This window comes from Saccopteryx bilineata, chromosome 5, assembly GCF_036850765.1.
Source record: "Saccopteryx bilineata isolate mSacBil1 chromosome 5, mSacBil1_pri_phased_curated, whole genome shotgun sequence".
Classification (NCBI taxonomy): Eukaryota; Metazoa; Chordata; class Mammalia; order Chiroptera; family Emballonuridae; genus Saccopteryx; species Saccopteryx bilineata.
The window spans coordinates 105,375,444-105,393,244 of NC_089494.1; the positions used below are offsets into that span (position 1 = coordinate 105,375,444).

Below are 17,801 nucleotides of genomic sequence, written 5' to 3' on the forward strand. Positions count from 1 at the left end.
GGGTTGAAACAGACCTCTGCAGACCTGGCCGCAGAGAGTCCACAGGAAGGAGGTGAAAGCTGAGCCACACTGAAGAAAGCCTTAACTTATGAAACTCAAAACCTATTTGGGGACATAATAAAACAAGTTTTCTGATGTTAGAAGTGGCCTCACTTTCAAAGGAAGGTGACTGGTGAGCTGTCTGCACTCTTTGTTGTCTCACCGTCTGCCAGATTTTGAGGTTTGTTCGAGAATGGAGCAGTCTAACTGCTATGAAGCAGAGGATAATCAGGAGAAGTGGGCAGCTGTTCTGCAGCCCAGTTCTGGCTTTTGAAGAGATCACAAAGCAGCAGACCAAACACAGCAGTACAAAAAGGTATGAACTGTCTTTCTCTTTTTACTGTGTATTTTGTCACTTGCCATGGTTATTTCTACAGGGAAGTCTGAGGCATGTATGAAATCCTGAGGTGCTAATGAAATCCAGATGAATGAAGAGAAAATTATACATAAAATGACAGCTTATTTTATAGCAACATTATTAGCTATTTTGTGAATTTGGTCAAATCTGCTGGAAAAGATTAGGTCGTCCAGATCTTTCTTATCATGAGTCTTGCTCACCAGGAGAGAGAGAGGGAGACCAGAGTCACAGGTTGGTGCGATCTGTGACCTGCCCAGCCTAAGACCTTTATCAACAGCAGGAAGACATTTCTCTGTTGGAACAGCGGATAGAGCTCATTGCCGGCCACGTCTGCCCTGCACTCCTGGAGTGTGAATCTTGGGTGCCGTGCAGCAGGTTGCTAGTTCTGTCTGATCCACCACCAGCCGAGTGGTGGGAGGTAACTGTTATGCCTGTGGTTGTGGTTGGAAACGCACTAAAAGGGAAGATTATGTGTTTCTTCTTTGTAGCTGTTTTGCTTTTTTTTTTTTTTTTTAACAGAGAGAGGAATAGATAGGGACAGACAGACAGGAATGGAAAGAGATGAGAAGCATCAATCATCAGTTTTTCATTGCAACACCTTAGTTGATCATTGATTGCTTTCTCTTATGTGCCTTGACCGTGGGCCAAGTAACCCCTTGCTCAAGCCAGCGACCTTGGGTCCAAGCTGGTGAGCCTTGCTCAAACCAGATGAGCCCACGCTCAAGCTGGTGACCTCAGGGTCTCGAACCTGGGTCCTCTGCATCTCAATCCGATGCTCTCTCCACTGTGCCACTGCCTGGTCAGGCGTAACTGTTTTGCCTTTATCATTACAGGTTCCTGTCCAATCTCTGTATACTCACTTTCCTTTCGTGACATCATAACTGTCTTTGCCTCACTTAGGTGCCCTGTGCATGATCCCGATTCTGTGTGGTTCTTCCTCAGCATGAAGCAGTCTCTCAGGAAGGGCGCGTACTGCCGTGGCCCCATGGTGCTCTGGGAGAGATCACAGCACCAGCAGCCACGTGGCAGAACCCCCTGGAGCACTCACTGTCCCTCCGTCCACACACTGCCTCGTTCTGTGATCTCTAGCCTGTTCCATACACACAGGCAAGAAAAAACTCATCAGTGGTGGACGAGAGGATGTGGCTGATTAAATAAGTTATATCCCCACCCAGTGAAAAATCTCTTTAGCTGTTTCAAAATATGGCATATGGTATAATCATAGGGGAGAACCAGGACTGATACTTGTGATAAATTATCAAAGGTAAAAAATAAGTATAAAAAAAGGAAGACCCAAATATCTGTAATTGCTGTTATTGACAGAGAAAGTATCTGGAAGGGTACCTTAGAAAACCCTAGCTGAGGTTTCTCTAGGACAGTGGTTCATGACTGGGGGCAGTTTACCCCCAGGGGGGTGGTATTAGGAGACATTTTAGTTTGTCAAAATTAGGGGGTATAGCAGGGGAGCAGCTAGCGACTAGAGGCCTGAGATACTGCTAAAAGCCCTACAGTGAACAGGGCTGCACTCACCCGCAAGGACCTACCTGTTTCAAAATTCCAGTAGTGCCACTTTGAGAAATCTTACCATAGACCATAAGATTAGGGGATCGGAGGAGATGGTGGGAACTTTATACTTTATGCCGTGATCATAAACTAATGACGAAAAACCAAGCAGGAACCCTAAATGAATGAATGAGGTCAGGTGTAAAAATAGAAAAAGAGGGGGTAGGAGATGAAACTGTGACAAATTGGAAAGTACATAACCCGTCTAACATTGTCTAAATTCAGATTTAAAAATAAAATACTGTGTGAGTCAAATAGAACCCTTTGACAAGTTGGATTTACTTATGAACTGCCAGTTTTGGACTCTTGCCTAACTTCTGTACTGATTGAATTTTTCTCATGAGCATATATTACTTTATATAAAAATACATTTAAAATACATGTATATATGCACACACGGAACAAAAGTATAATATCTATATTTTTCTCAGTACTTCTTCCAGTCCTCTCTGTTGTCTCATTTTTATAATCACAGTCTTGGCTGAAGTATTGGTCTTCTCCTTGCATGATCACAGTTCCATTCTTAACTGAAGTTATAGCCTACTCCAATCATTTCTAGACATGTCCTGTTGTTTCTTCTCCGTCAGACATGGATGACCACTTATCCTCCCGAGAAAGATGGCTGATCAGGCTAAAAGCAAGTCATAAAATTGATAAATACAAAGTTAGATACAAAGTGTTACTTATAAAATGATACATAGATTATATTTTATAGATAATACTTGTGTTAATAAGGAGCAGAGTAAATAACTGGATTTTTTTTTATATTAAGTGAGAGGTGGGGAGGCAGAGAGACAGACTCCTGCATGCACCCCAACTGGGATCCACCAGGCAAGCCCCCTACAGGGCGATGCTCTGCCCATCTGGGACCACTGCTCAGCAACTAAGCTATTTTAGCACCTGAGGTTAGGCCGTGGAGCCATCCTCAGCATCTGGGGCTAACGTACTCAACCATTCGGGCCATGCTGCAAGAGGGGAAGAGAACGGAGAGAGAGAGAGAGAGAGAGAGAGAGAGAGAGAAGGGGGAGAGAGAAGGGGGAGAGGGAGGGGTGGAGAAGCAGATGGTCACTTCTCCTGTGTGCCCTGACCAGGAATCAAACCTGGGATTTCCACACGCCTGGCCGACGCTCTACCGCTGAGCCAACTGGCCAGGACTAGATTAATTTTTTTTATTTGTATATATTGATTAATTTTAGAGAGAGAGGAAATGAGAGAGAGAGACAGGCACAGACAGGGGATAATCGATTTGTTGTTCCACTTATTCATGCATTCATTAGTTGTTTCTTGTATGTGCCCTGACGAGATGGAACCTACACCCTTGACATATCAGGACAATACTCTAACCAGCTGAGCTACCCAGCCGGGGCCTGTACTTGTATTTTTAAGAACTCACTCTGGCAGCATTTGGAAGATTGAAAGGGTGAGACTCAAATTGGGGAGACAAGTTGAGTTAGTTTTGTTACCATAACAAATTATCACAAACTTTGCAGCTTAAAACAATAGCAGTTTTTTATCTCATGATTTTATAAGTCTGAGTTGGTTCTATTGGTTTCTCGTGCTCTGGATTTTATAAGGTCAAAATCAAGATGTTGTCCAGTTGGGCTCTTATTGATTAGGAAGAATCCATTGCCATTCTCATGCAGGTTGTTGACAGAATTCAGTTCCTGGTGGTTGTAGGGCTTAGATTTCTTTGCTAACTCTTAGCTGGGAGTTGCTCCTAGCTTCTAGAGGCTTCTTCCTAGTTCCAGCATAAGGGCCCCTACATCTCCGGGCCAGCAAAGTTGTGTGAACTCCTTGTGCTTGGAATTGTTCCCTATGTTAAGGTCAGCTGATTAATAAACTTAATTACATCTACAGAGCCCTTTTACAGCATTACCTAGATGAGTGATTGGTTGATTACCGGGGACAGGAATCCTGGGGAGGTGTCTTTAAAATTCTGCCTACCACACAAGTTGAAAAAGTACTGTAGTAGAACTGGATGGAAAAAAGATAAGTACTTCTATGAAAGCATTAGCAATGGAATGGAGAAAAGAAAATGAAGAGAGTTGTTAAGCAGGTAGATCTAGAGACCTTGGTAATTAGAGAGGGAGGGCTCCAGGGAAACTACTTAGGAGAGCCATGACATTAAGCATGTGGACTGTTGAGGGGCGATGCTTTGAGGAAGCATGCTGATTCTCGCCGTGGAACCCCACAGCCTCAGTAAACTGGAGTAGCTATGTGTCCTGAAAGCAGGTATGAAAGGGTGGGCTGCACAGCAGACTGAAGGGGAGTGTACGTGGGGAGGGTAGACACCAGCTGCCTCCCCCCACACTGTCCTTCCAGTTCACTTTCTAGAGAAACTGAACCAAAGGGGCATCAGGCTCAGGGGACATAAAGGAAGAGGCCTAATATGAAAACTGAAGTTAGAGTCACCTTCCAGAATACCAGCAACCACATTTTATTTCTTAGGCAGAAGATTAGAAGGTTCATCTCTGAGAAAATGGAATTGCCTTGGAATAAAGACAAATAGGTACTGATTTTTAGGAATTCCCCCCCCCAAAAACAATGGCTCTATCTCCAACCAGCTTATCCTCCACTGGTGTCCACCAGCTCACAGGCCCGTCCAAGCTCAGGGTTTGCAGTCAACTTTTGAGTAGGTCACTCTTAAATGTGAATGGAAGCCAAGATCAACAGCCATTGTTTTGAGAGTGAGTTCCCATTCATCAGAGACAGACCTAATTCAGTTGGAGCCCTGGTGGATTTGGGATGCAAAGCTACAGCTGATCTCCAAGGAAGGTCAGCAACCTAGAGCCCAGCAGCATTCTCACTGGTGTGGACCACTTTCCAACGCACACTCCTCTTCTTACCAAATTTGCCGTCCGCTACTCGCAGCCCCCACCAGGAGTTACTTAGTAGACAACGTTCTCCCTTCCCTATTTGTCAAAATTGGGATTTACCATAATCCTTTTGAGAACTGATGTACTTACATGAACTTCCTGGCAAACCTCAGTAGAAAATTAAATATTGGTAACTCACGGCTATGTTTGAAAAGTTGGTCTACCTCCCCTACTTCCGCTCCGATTTGGAGTTAATTGATCTGTTCCTTATGGTTTCCAAAAAGCTGTGCTTATAACTCTTATAGGAAAGTTATTTTTGGTTCTTAAATCTCTGAATAGACTTCTCAGCATCTTTTAAAGTTACTGAATTAGGTTTCTGAGCCTTTAAGACCTAAGGAAAGACATTATCCCCTTGCCCCTCAAAGCCAGGAAGCTTTTGAGTTCATTTAGAATTCACTGAAATACTTTAGTGAAGTGCTTCTGTCAAGGGAATAAGATGGTTGAAATAAGGGGTGGGGGAGTTTAAGAAATAAAAGGGCAAGTTAGAGAAATTTAAAAGAATTCACTGTTATTGTTGCTTTAAGAAAGATGCACAGTAGAAATGCAAATGTACAAAAAGATAATCACCCTTACTCTTAATTGGAGGAATGTAAATTTAAAGCTATAATGAGATACCTATCCCCCTTAGCAGAAAAATTTTTAACTGACATATCTTGTGCTAGTGAAAGTGGGTGGAAACAGGTAATGTCACTCATTGCTGGTGTGTCTCTGTGTTGGTACCAACCCATGAGAGCCATGTGTCAAAAGCTGTCCAAATGTAAAGCATCCAAGAGGTTTGACCTGGCAATTCTACTTCTGGTAGTTTATTTTATATATAGTTCATGTGAAGAAAATATCATGTGTAGGGATACTTAGGACAGCATTGTTTTTGATAGCAGAGACTGGAACAACCAAAATGCCCATTAATCAGAGGCTGGTTAGGTATATGGTTTATCCAAATCATGGAACATTGCAACCATTTAAAAAGTGGGGCAACTGTGTGTGCCCTGCTGTGGAGAGAGCTCTGAGATGTGTCTCCAGGTAAAAGCAGCGAGGTGAAAACAGTGTGCATACATGCTTCCATTTGTTTTTAAAGGGAAAGACTATAATTGGGAGTGTCTGCTAATGAGGTCAGGTTTCTTTTTGAGGTGAAAAAAATGTTCTAGAATTAGGTAGTGGTGATACCTAATTCTACAAGGTGATACCTTGTGAATATACTTTTATAATGCACTGAATTGTAAATTTTAAATGTTAAATTTAGTGGTATGAGTTATGTGTCAATAAAAGTACAAAGATAAATAAATAAAATGTATAACCTATATACAGAAAAAGAAACTATTTCTAAAAGTATATATTAAAATACTAGCAACAAAGGTAGCTTTGGGGAGATGAAAAGAAGTATGGGAATTTGCCTGATTGGGTGGCACAGTGGACAGAGTATCAACTTGGGACACTGAGGACCCAGGTTCAAAACCCCAAGGTCGCTGGCCTGAGTGTGGGCTCATCCAGCTTGAACATGGGGTCATAAAGATGACCCCATAGTCACTGGCTTGAGCCCAAGGTCGCTGACTTGAGCAAGGGGTCACTGGCTTGGCTGGAGCCTCCTTGTCAAGGCACATATCAGAAGCAATCAATGAGCAACTGAAATGCCACAACTGTGAGTTGATGCTTCTCATCTCTCTCCTTTCCTGTCTGTCTGTCCCTGTCAGTCCTCGCTCTCTCTCTCTCTATCTCGCTTAAAAAAAAAAAAGTATGAGAATGGAAAGGAAACTTATTCACCATGTGCACTATTGCATGCCTTTTCAATTTTGAAATATGTGTGGCATGTATCACCTAATTGAAAAATTAATAAAATACCATATTTTTCACTCCATAAGATGCACCTGACCATAAAACACACCTAGGGTTTTAAGGAGGAAAATAAGAAAAAAATATTCTGAACTAAATGGTGTGTTAAAATACTTAATAAAATACCGTCTTTTTTGCTCCTTAAGACACACGGGCATTTTCCCCTCCATTTTTGGGGGCAAAAAGTGTGTCTTATGGAGTGAAAAATATGGTAGTTTATAAGAAGAAGGAAATCTGTTAATTATTAAATCTACTTTAACAACATAAAAGCAAATTTCTAAAATTTTATTCACAATTACAGAACGATTCTATTGTGATTTAACTTTGATTTTATTGCCTGATTTCCAAATGAGGTCCTCAAAAATATGAAGAAATTTATGTTTAAACTGATTCTTTCAAAAACTAAGTAGGTGTTAACTACCAGAGAAACTGGGCCATGCTAATTAGAAGGACTTAATTGGGTAATTGCATTTCATCTAATTAAATTCCCCAATCACCTCTAATTGGAATAACTTTCCTCTTTCCTTCCATTCCCTAAACCACTGTGTGGTATCGATAATGTTATATAATAAGGTTTTGAATCCCACATTAAGAGTGGTTTCACTTCAGTGGAAGATTCCATAAACCCCATATGGGCTGATAATAATGGAAACAACCTTGAGATTATAAGTGTGATTGAACCTAAATAAAAAGACAGTCACTATCTGAAATGCTGCTACACTGCGGTAACTGGTCAAGGTGATGTGGGGAACCTGAGGAGGAGCCCAGAGGGAGGTGAACGCGGTTATCGTGTGCTCTGTAAGCCGTGCACTACGGCAGCCAGTGTGCATGTTCTTGATCATTTCTTATTCCTACATCCACTCCTTTTTTCCCTCTCAGTGAAAATTGGTCTGTAGAATATTGAATGGCTCTTGAAGTTCTTAGAAAAATAAATTTTGGTTGAGAAAACGAATGTGGAAGAAAAATGTTTCCCACGTGTGGAGACCAATGTAAAGGGAGAAAACTTCATTCCCTGTTGTTGCACCAGCGCAACGAATAGACTTGTATCTTGCTCTTTGTCCTATTGCTTTTGCAAGGAGCAATGTGACCATGAAATAGAGAAACTCTTACATGAGAGAGGAAATCTACTTAAAATGTCATTGTTTTAGATACATAACCAAAGAAGACGTTGCTGAAGCCTCGATGGGCAAGGTGAAGAGTGACGGGGGCCATGTCCGTGTGATCACGAAGGAGGCCAGACCCCAGGGCTCGGCTACAGAGTAAGGTTTATATACCAGGAGGGCATAGCAGTGCTAAGACTACTCTTGTACATTTTTGTGCTCGTCTTTGTAATAATACTGTATCTTTGTGTGGTCACTTTACCGGTTATAAAGAGCTTTCATGATACAGCAGCTCTTCAATCCTCCTAGCAACCCTATGAGGCACATGATGTCTTCATCTTAGAAATTAGAGACAGGAGATTATTTTTAGGACCCTGACTTGCCCCAGGCCCCTAAGATGCTAGGAGATCTCAGGTCAAGTCCAGGCTCTGCCCCAGTCCGGAGCTCTTTCTTTTGTAGGAAGTCTTTCTTTGAACACATCTGATAAGCAGCCATAGAAAATAAGCAAAGTAGTTATTGCAAGTTCCATGCAGGACTTTTCCACATAAAGAATGTTATACCTGTTTCTTTTATTCTGACAGATTGAGCATATGTCCTATCATGTTTCATTTCTAATTTTAACTCAATCAAACTGAGTTTACTTGTAAGATACATATATTTAGCAAGTCTTTGGTTCTAATTCCTGTCAACACTATCAGCTGCTTGGCTGTATCGCTTGCTGGACAGCAGAGCCTGGGAGACGGGGCTCACAAAAGCCTGAGTAATGGCCTCTGTGACCTGAAGAGATGTGTGGCATTTGGAGAGCATGAGAGTCACTAGCTTTAGTTGGGATTTCACATTCGCTTGCCCCTCCCCAGCCTGTAGAAGCACTTTCTGACTTCTCCAGATGCTTCAAAGTCTGCTAGTTTACCGTGAGGATATCTCCGTCCCCAGCAAAGGCAGCATGTTTGTATTCAAGCTTTTTTTTTTTTTTTTTTGTATTTTTCCGAAGCTGGAAACAGGGAAGCAGTCAGACAGACTCCAGCATGCGCCCGACTGGGATCCACCCGGCATGCCCACCAGGGGCGATGCTCTGCCCATCTGGGGCATTGCTCTGTTGCAACCAGAGCCATTCTAGAGCCTGAGGCAGAGGCCACAGAGCATCCTCAGCGCCCGGGCAAACTTTACTCCAGTGGAGCCTTGGCTGCAGGAGGGGAAGAGAGAGACAGAGAGGAAGGAGAGGGGAAGGGGTGGAGAAGCAGATGGGTGCTTCTCCTGTGTGCCCTGGCTGGGAATCGAACCCAGGACTCCTGCACGCCAGGCCAATGCTCTACCACTGAGCCAACCGGCCAGGGCCTCTCAAGCTAATTTTTTTAACCACAGCCTTCTTTCCTTTATTTGGTATGGAGCATAGAGTGTTCACTGTAGCTGTTTCGTTTCCATACTGACTCATAAATCTGTCGGTCCTATGTTTACTGTTTATCAACAGAAATTTTAAAGATCTTTATATGAAGTTACGCCCACTTAGACTAGTGTCAGTATTTATTAGCTATGTTTTGTTCAATTCTAGAAAGGTTCTTGAAGATGGAGCCCACATCCCATTTCTAAATCCCTGCCTCACGCCAGCTGATCTCACTGTGAAGCCTGCTACATCCAAAGGCTATTTACAAGCTGTAGACAGTGCGGGAAATCCACTTTGTCTCCGCTGTCAGCAGCCCACTGGCCAAACCGAGCGAGAGTGGGAGTCACGGTTTTGCTCTCTGAAATGTCAAGAGGAGTTCGGGATTTGTTCTAATAACAGTTACCTGCGAGCCAAAGTATTTGAAATTGAACACGGTGTGTGTCAGCTGTGTAATCTGAATGCACATGAGCTCTTTTTACGTCTGAGAGATGCTCCTAGAAGTCAGCGGAAGAGTCTTCTGGACGTTACCTGGACCTCAAAGCTCCCCTTAGATCAGGTGAATTAGAATTGTGTGACAGAGGCAGCATTGTACTGAGTGGTGAATGTTGACTCGCTTGCCTTTAACTTTTTAATATGGGAATTTTCAAATATATATACCAAAGTAGAGAGCATAATGAACCCATCTACCTATTGCCCAACTTCAACAGTTAACGACATTTTGCCTTCATTTCCATCTGTCTCTTATCTTGATTCCTTTTTTCTCTTGGAATTATTTTAAAGCATTTCCAGACATTTCATTTCATCCTCAAATAGTTTTATTACTTAGCTCTCACAGATCAAGATTTCTTCCCTCACTCCCTTCCTCCTTCTTTCTTTTTGTCTTTGAAATATAATCACCAATACCCATTATCACACCCAACACGATTGTAATTACTTGATTATAGTAAGCCCATGTTTGGTTTTCCAGATTATCTCAAAAATACCTTTTTGCAGTTGCCTTGTTCAAATGAGGACCAAACTAGGACCCACCGTTGTGTTTAGCATTGCGCCTCTTGTGACCCCTCTCATCTAGACCATCTCGTTCCTTTTTCACACCACTGGTAGTTGGGAGAAACGGATGGTTTTCCTGTAGGATTGCCTATATTCTGCACTTGTCTCCTTGTGTTCTCACGGTATTATCTGACATATTTATCATCCCCCCGATTTCCAGAATAAAGGTTGTAAGAGAGAGAGGATTAATTAGATTCTGATTAAATTATTTGGAGACGAGATCTTAACAGATGATACACTGCATCAAGAGGCACCTTCGCGGAAGCCCCACGGTGGTTTTGGCCGTGGCTGTGCTAATTTACGGTCCCACCAGCAGTGTCCAAGGGGTCCTTCTTCTCCACGTCCCCAATAAATTTAATTAAAAATGAAACCTATGGTCCACTTTTTCTACTTCTCATGATGTTACTATTGATGGCAAACGGCAAACAGATTACCCTAAAAATATAGTTCATTGCAATGAGAAAGATATATATTCATATGACATAAAATATAATTCTAGCAGAGTAATTTGTGACAAAATATTATTCTTAGATTCATCAGTATTCATTTTAATTCCCAAACTCAATTTGATTTCTAATGTGATTTAATCACTTCTAACTTTCAGACTAAAGCAAAATATGTAATTTTACAGTGAGTTTAATTTTTAAAAAATCACTCCTGAGTCACTTTTTGTCTACCAAAATATTGGATAAATTCCTGCCAGTTAGTCAAATCATATGTTTTTACTTACCTCGTGTTGCTGAATTGACAGAATTAATTAATACATATTTCTGCAAAGATACATTATCATGACTTTGAAACCTAGGGAAATACCCTATTTTTTTAATGGTATCCTGAATTCCTAAAAGAACCTTTGGTCTAACTGGTGAGGGACACATTACCCATCCCAGGGGCATCACCCAGACTCCAGTTATGTTGCCTCAGTGTGGAGGCTTCCAGGTGACACAGTGAGAGGACCGAAGCCATCGTGGATGCAGCCTGTCCAGGAAGGCAGGAGGAACGTGACACACTGAAGACAAATGCTCAGGGGATAAGGTGCAGGACCGTGTTCAGGTGGGGGAGGACCAGTCAGAGGAGCAGCTCTTTCCAGAGGTGACTAGGATGTTGAAGACTGTGCCAAGTGATCTGCCAATTACTAGGAAGAATAAAAAAACACCCTCTGGGTCATAGAGTCTGTCAGAGTACAGACTGTTCAGAACCAAATAACTGGTTATGAAAGGCAAAACCAAAGTGGACTTCGTTTCCCTAAGAATGTGCCGTTTGCTTGATGCATAACACTGCCATTTGTAGTTGTCTAACAGTGCCAACCACAGTTGGACAAAGTTTATTGCTCCAACTTGCTGCCACTTGGGACTTACCTTAGGCTGGGCACTGTTGATTAGGTCCCTGTGCCTTCACGGGTTTGACAAGTGTCCTTAAAAGTGCTTTAGGACTAGAGCTTAGGGTCCTATGGCTGGCAGCTGTGGAGCTGATTATAGTTTCTTCCTTGTTCAAGACAAAAAAGTTAAAACAACTTTCACACTCATCTTTATGATATCTTAGCAACTGCATGGCTGTGCTATAAGCTGGTTTTACTATCGTAGGTGCAATGTTAAAATATATCCCATTTGAATGTAGGACATTGTTGGTTAAATATAAAGTGTGTATATTTGGACTGGCCTAAATCATGCCTGCTTTAAATGTACATCTTTGTTTATTCAAAATATGCAACTTATAGAGGTTTGTTCTAGAAATATTATACCAGTCCGTGTAACTTGGGAGATTCCCAGGTGAATAGCATAAAATTTCCAGGTGATAGCTGTTAATATTAAACTGTCATTGGGATACTAACGAATGCATTTAAGTCAACAATTAAAGGTTGTTTGAGTCGGTAATATTCAGGAGTTTAAGTTTCTAAGCTGTTGTTATTCTTTTTTCACTTTTGTTTTGGTGACTACAAAACTAGCACAAAAGTGCAGAAGCGACTTATTTTTCCCAATCTGTCGGGAGTCTTGGTATTTTATACTTGCCTGTAATTTTTTTAAAATGGGTTAGGTAGGGGAAAAATAACTTTTTCTGAAACATTTTATTGATTTTAAATTGCTAACCAAGAGGCTTTTTCCTATTCACACACACACACACACACACACACATACACACTCACAAAAAGCTATAAAAAGCCATCCTGATATTTTTCCCTGTGATTTTGCTGTATAAACATGATTGCACAGCGCAAACCCAGCAGTTCCCACGGTGTATGTAAAAAAGTGCTGACCTTGTGTTCTTACTGCAGCTTAATGAAATGATAAGAAACCCAGGGGAAGGGTACTTCTGGCAGGTGGACCACATCAAGCCAGTGTTCGTTGGAGGAGGACAGTGCTGCCTGGACAACCTGCAGACGCTCTGCACAGTCTGTCACAGAGAGGTCAGTGAAGCTGTCACACACATTGGACTCCATCCTGTCCATCCATTTGCATGTTGTTAATTCAGGTGTGGAGGGTGATGTGGGTGAATCTATATCCCTGGTTTGGGATCCAAGATGCATTTTATTTCTTTCATTACCTAACACTTGTGTTTTTCCTCTCAAGGCCTAAGTTCTCAGTCACAGATGGAAAAGAAGCTGCTTCCTTTCTAAATCATTCTAGGGCCAGGAAATTTTACCACCACCTAGGAGAAAATGAATACAATGTACAATTTTCATGGTCTTGAAGAGACCCAGAACATCAAACTAGAAGTTTGGCGAATCGAGGCCATGACCTATGTTTGCATTTGCAGTTAAGGATGTCCTGAGATGTCTAAGAACATTGATAAGTTATCTCCAGGACCAACTCAGTTCAATATGCAGACACTGCACTCCTGGCCAAAGTATGAAAATTAACCTTGGCACATCTTTGAGCAATTATCTGTTGTTTAAAACAAGAGGTGGAAAAATGACATAGTATTGTTTATCAACTAGGATGAATTTTAACAGATTGTATACACACACACACACACACACACACACACGATATATATTAAGGTTGAGATAGCCTTTAAAAAAAGCATATATTCAATACAACTTTGTATCTAACTTTTAATTTTTTTACGTATGGCAGATTAAGCATTTTCCCACCTTTTTTTTTTTTTTGTATTTTTCTGAAGTTGGAAACGGGGAGGTAGACAGACTCCCGCATGCGCCCGACTGGGATCCACCCGGCACACCCACTAGTGGGCGATGCTCTGCCCATCTGGGGCGTTGCTCTGTTGCAACCAGAGCCATTTTAGCACCTGAGGCAGAGGCCACAGAGCCATCCTCAGCGCCCGGGCCAACTTTGCTCCAATGGAGCCCTGGCTGCAGGAGGGGAAGAGAGAGACAGAGAGGAAGGAGAGGGGGAGGGGTGGAGAAGCAGATGGGCACTTCTCCTGTGTGCCCTGGCCGGGAATCGAACCCAGGACTCCTGCACGCCAGGCCGATGCTCTACTACTGAGCCAACCGGCCAGGGCACCACATTTTTATTATATGCATTCATAGTGTTTATTGTCTAGAACAGCTGCACATTATCCTGTTGAATAGATCTCTACCATAATTATTTAGCCATCCCCATACTGATGAACATTGAAGTTACTTACATTCTTTTTTGTTCTTATGCATAATATTGCCAAGCACTTTTTCTTTCCCCATATACAAACTTTTTTTCTGTCTTGAGGTCTTTCCTTAACATAGAGTCTCAGGTCTAAAATAACACTGAGTCAAGTGTTTGTATATTTTTGAGGCTGATATTTTTATCTCCAAGCTGTTTTCCAAGGGGTTATACTGTACGGCTCCGTCCACCCCATCCGTGAACCGGATGCCCATCTAAGTACATTAGGTGCTGACACAGTGGGGGAAGAATGGCCCACCATAACTTTCTTTACTAAAGACCCTGATGTTTTTTTAAAATGCTAACCAATTGTAGTTACAGTTTTGAGATCTGTTCAGATCCTTTGCCAACGTTCATATTGTATGAGCATTTTCTTAGCTTTCTTTTAATATTTTAGATTCCTCTCTTCACAAACATAATTTTTACATAAAATTGAATTGTTTCATATAGGCAAGGGGTTTTGTTTGTTTTTAGTTTGAGTCCTCTTTGCTTTCTTCTCCCTTCCACCTGGATCACTTTGAATGTAGTGGACTCTGATTAGGGGAAAAGCTCATCTGAATCCTCAGTTGTACAAATTATTAGCACATTTAAGTCCAATAAGAGAATTAATTAAGATATATACAGCAAAATAAAATGTTACCCCTTCTGTAATCATTTTTTCAGATTCTTGTGAAAAATGTTATTTGTGAGAACGGCAAGATAATCAGTCCTTGCCTTACTTTGTTTTTCTGCATTGGTTTGGCCGTGGGCTGGGCATCCCAGAGAAGAGGGATGCCTGGGCCTGTATGCACTGCACTCTGGGAAATCTCAAGGTGGCTTACAGACTTCCACTGGATACGGAGAATCATGGCCCTCCCTAGACCCCAAATGAGGGATTCATGAATCTCACTGGGTAGCAAGACACCCCCCCAAAATTATGTTTTCTCCTCAGCATCTGGTCCTAAGTGAACCTAGGACCTCAGGCACTTAGCAGAGGCATTTGGGTTCTCTGCTTATGGTGTGGTAACCCCCTACTGGCAAAGCACTGGGAAGTGGGTGTGGGGATAGTAGATTCTTCTACAGAATACGAAGAGTTTTTGACTCTAGCTACTAGCACCTTTTTTCCAACATGTGGACACATTTATGTTTTTTAACTTTTAGAGAACCGCCAGACAGTCCAAGGAAAGAAGCCAGGTGAGAAGGCAGTCTCTAGCGTCAAAGCATGGATCTGACATAACACGATTTTTGGTGAAGAAATGAAGTATTGAAAACTGAATGGATGACAAATGGTTTGCATGAGGAGGAATTTAACTCAGTTTTTTTTTCATGTTTACCTAATATTTCAAGAGTGGAAATTTTCAAAAAATCAAGAATTCAACTTCCCTTTTTATATTAAATGCTTTTAGTGTTCAATACCTTTTAAAAGTACTCAATAGAAATCCTGCTAAGTGCTTCTGCAATCTTGATTTCATGCAAACTCTCAATTCTGTGTCCGCAGGTCTGGTTAAGCTTCCATTCCCCCTGCTACACCTTAATCATGGTACTATGCAGAAACTGTTTGAAAAGTATACTCTCAATTACTTGCAAATGCTGCTAGATTAGGACCAGTTCTGGACTACTGTGTGTATAAAATGAAACACTACAAAACCATAAGGGAAATTTTGGAAGTCAGTCGTTATTATTGAGGAATACCAGACAAAGTGTGACCAACCTGCTTAGCATGCAAGAGGGGCTCCTGTTCACTAAATGCCTCCAAAGTGGCCCCAGGGTACACATTTCGGTGTTTTCTTTTTCGTCACATTTCTTCACCAGTTGTCTTTATTGAAACGATGCTTTTGAAATAAGCTAATTCGACCTATGGCATTTGTGGACAATTCAGTGGTTCTGGGTAAACAAATTGTTAAAAATTGAAAACACAAAATGTAAATTGCCAGTTAAACTTCAATTTTTAGTTACTTTGTTTTCATGCATAAAACTATGCTTACTCTCAAAGCATGCTTTGTCTCCCGGTTATCATTTTTTTGTTTTTAAAATCTTCTTATTAAAAATTTTCCTGGAACCTCTTTTCGAAGGAGTGATGATTATTTATTATTAAAGCATGATCAGACTGAGATGTTTGAAAATAAAATGTAATGATACAGAAAGTAAAAGGGTGATGGTGAAACAAAACCAGACATAATCCTGTAATATGTCAGAATAATGAAAGTGAAGAATCAGAACTACACAAAATAAGGTTCAAGGAAGAATGACATTCACAAAAGACCTATTTGTAAATTCTGTATGGACATGAGCTCATTAGTTTGAAATTTTCCAATTTTAATTAGTAGCTGATGTTTTACATGATAGAGGACTTGTTTTTATTTTCCTTTTTCTCTCTTTTAAAAATCATTTTCTAATGGAAAGTTTTAAGCATATTCAGAAAAGGAGAACATATGAACCACTATGTACCCATCACCCAGATTCAACAGTTAGCAACTCCTAGTTAATCTTACTTTACCTTTTTCTTTTTCTTTTTTCCTTTAAGTGAGAGGAAGGGAGACAGTGAGGCAGAATCCTGCATGCACCCCAAGAAGGTCCACCCGGCAACCCCATCTGGGGCCAATACTAGAATCAACCAAGCTATTTTTAGCACCTAAGGCTGTCCTGCTGTCACTGGGAGCTGTCCTCAGCAGAGGGGTTATCTCTGCACCAATAGAGCCACTGGCTGTTGGAGGTGGAGAGAGGGAGTAAGAAGCAAATGGTCGCTTCCTCTGTGTGTCCTGACCAGGACATCCACAGGTCTGCCTGGCTCTATCCACTAAGCCTCCTGCCAGGGCCACCTTTTTCTTTATCTGTAATTTGTTACAAACTTTTTTCCAGTTCAGACTTGTGAGGCAAAAGACACACCAGATTCAAATAACTGGGCAGAGGGCTGAAACTCAGGCAGATTCAGCCCCGAGAAACTGCACCACTGCATATTTATTGAGTTCCAAAACCATAGCTCAGCAGATAAAACTAGAAAGTTACACAAGCCTTTTTCCCCATCCGTTTCATCCCCAACTCTGCACATCTACTGTTTCTTTCATGAACAAGGACACAAGAAGAGTCAGAGTCTCAGAGCTTATCAGTCATAAAGGACATCTGGTTCTTGGAGGCATTTCTCCAAGAATCCTGCATACATTACTTGCATTCAAGTAACCCAGGCCAATGTCTCCTTATGGCTAACATGCTCCACGATCTCTTGTCTCCAAGTAACCCTTGCTCTGCAGGTAACTGCCCTTTATATTGGTGCAGGGTTATCTCCTGCAGTGATTAGTCCCCTTCCCTCTGGATTACTTTGAATCTAGAGGACTTGTTTTTAGAAAGTTTATACTCATGAATTTTCCTTTTAGAGTTTTAAGTTTATACCTATTTCACTATATAAGATCAAATACAGTTGAGGGAGGCAGCGAGCACAGAGAAGCTCTGAAGACCGGGCACCCTGCAAGAGCACAGGTAGGGGGCGCTGCCGGCGACCCACAAGCCACACACTGACCCTCATCTTTGCCCCTCACCATGTCGTTGCCAAGTCCCGCTTCTGGTACTTTGTCTCAGCTGAAGAAGATGAAGACATCTTCAGGGGACACATCTACTCTAGGCAGGTGTTGGGAATTCCCCCTTTGGGTGAAGAACTTTGGCGCCTGGCTGCGCTGCGACTCCCACAGTGGCACCGCGACCTGTGCTGGGAGTCCCGGCACCCGACCACCACAACCCAGTGCTACCGCATGGTGGGGACCCGGCCCTATGCCCGCTCAGTCCCGATCAGGAAGGTGGAGGAGATCGCCGCCACCGAGGGCCGCCCACCTGCAGCCGAGCAGTTCGTTCCATGACTCCAAGATCAAGTTCCCCACCAGGTCCTTCCTCACCCGCACAAGCCAGGCTTCGCCACCAAGAGCCCCAACACCTTCTATTGATGCAGGGCCTCCCTGTCCCCTGGTCTGCTCAAATAAACTTCTTGGGGAAATGAGTGCTCAGAAAAAAAATAATAAATGTTAAAATTTTTAAAAAAAG

At 42.0% G+C, this 17,801-nt stretch overlaps 1 protein-coding gene across 2 annotated transcripts in view; it reads left to right on the top strand.

Moving 5' to 3' along the window:
- Positions 1-15,823, top strand: part of ZRANB3 (zinc finger RANBP2-type containing 3) — a 249,890-nt gene extending 234,067 nt beyond the window's left edge. For both annotated transcript variants that reach the window (XM_066279993.1, XM_066279995.1), the window contains 5 exons: positions 213-355; positions 7,812-7,922; positions 9,313-9,700; positions 12,467-12,598; positions 14,934-15,823. In XM_066279993.1, the coding sequence (XP_066136090.1) occupies positions 213-355; positions 7,812-7,922; positions 9,313-9,700; positions 12,467-12,598; positions 14,934-15,032 (873 nt within the window). In that variant the 3' untranslated portion in view covers positions 15,033-15,823. The remainder of the gene's footprint in view (positions 1-212; positions 356-7,811; positions 7,923-9,312; positions 9,701-12,466; positions 12,599-14,933) is intronic.
- The last annotated feature ends 1,978 nt before the right edge of the window (positions 15,824-17,801 follow it).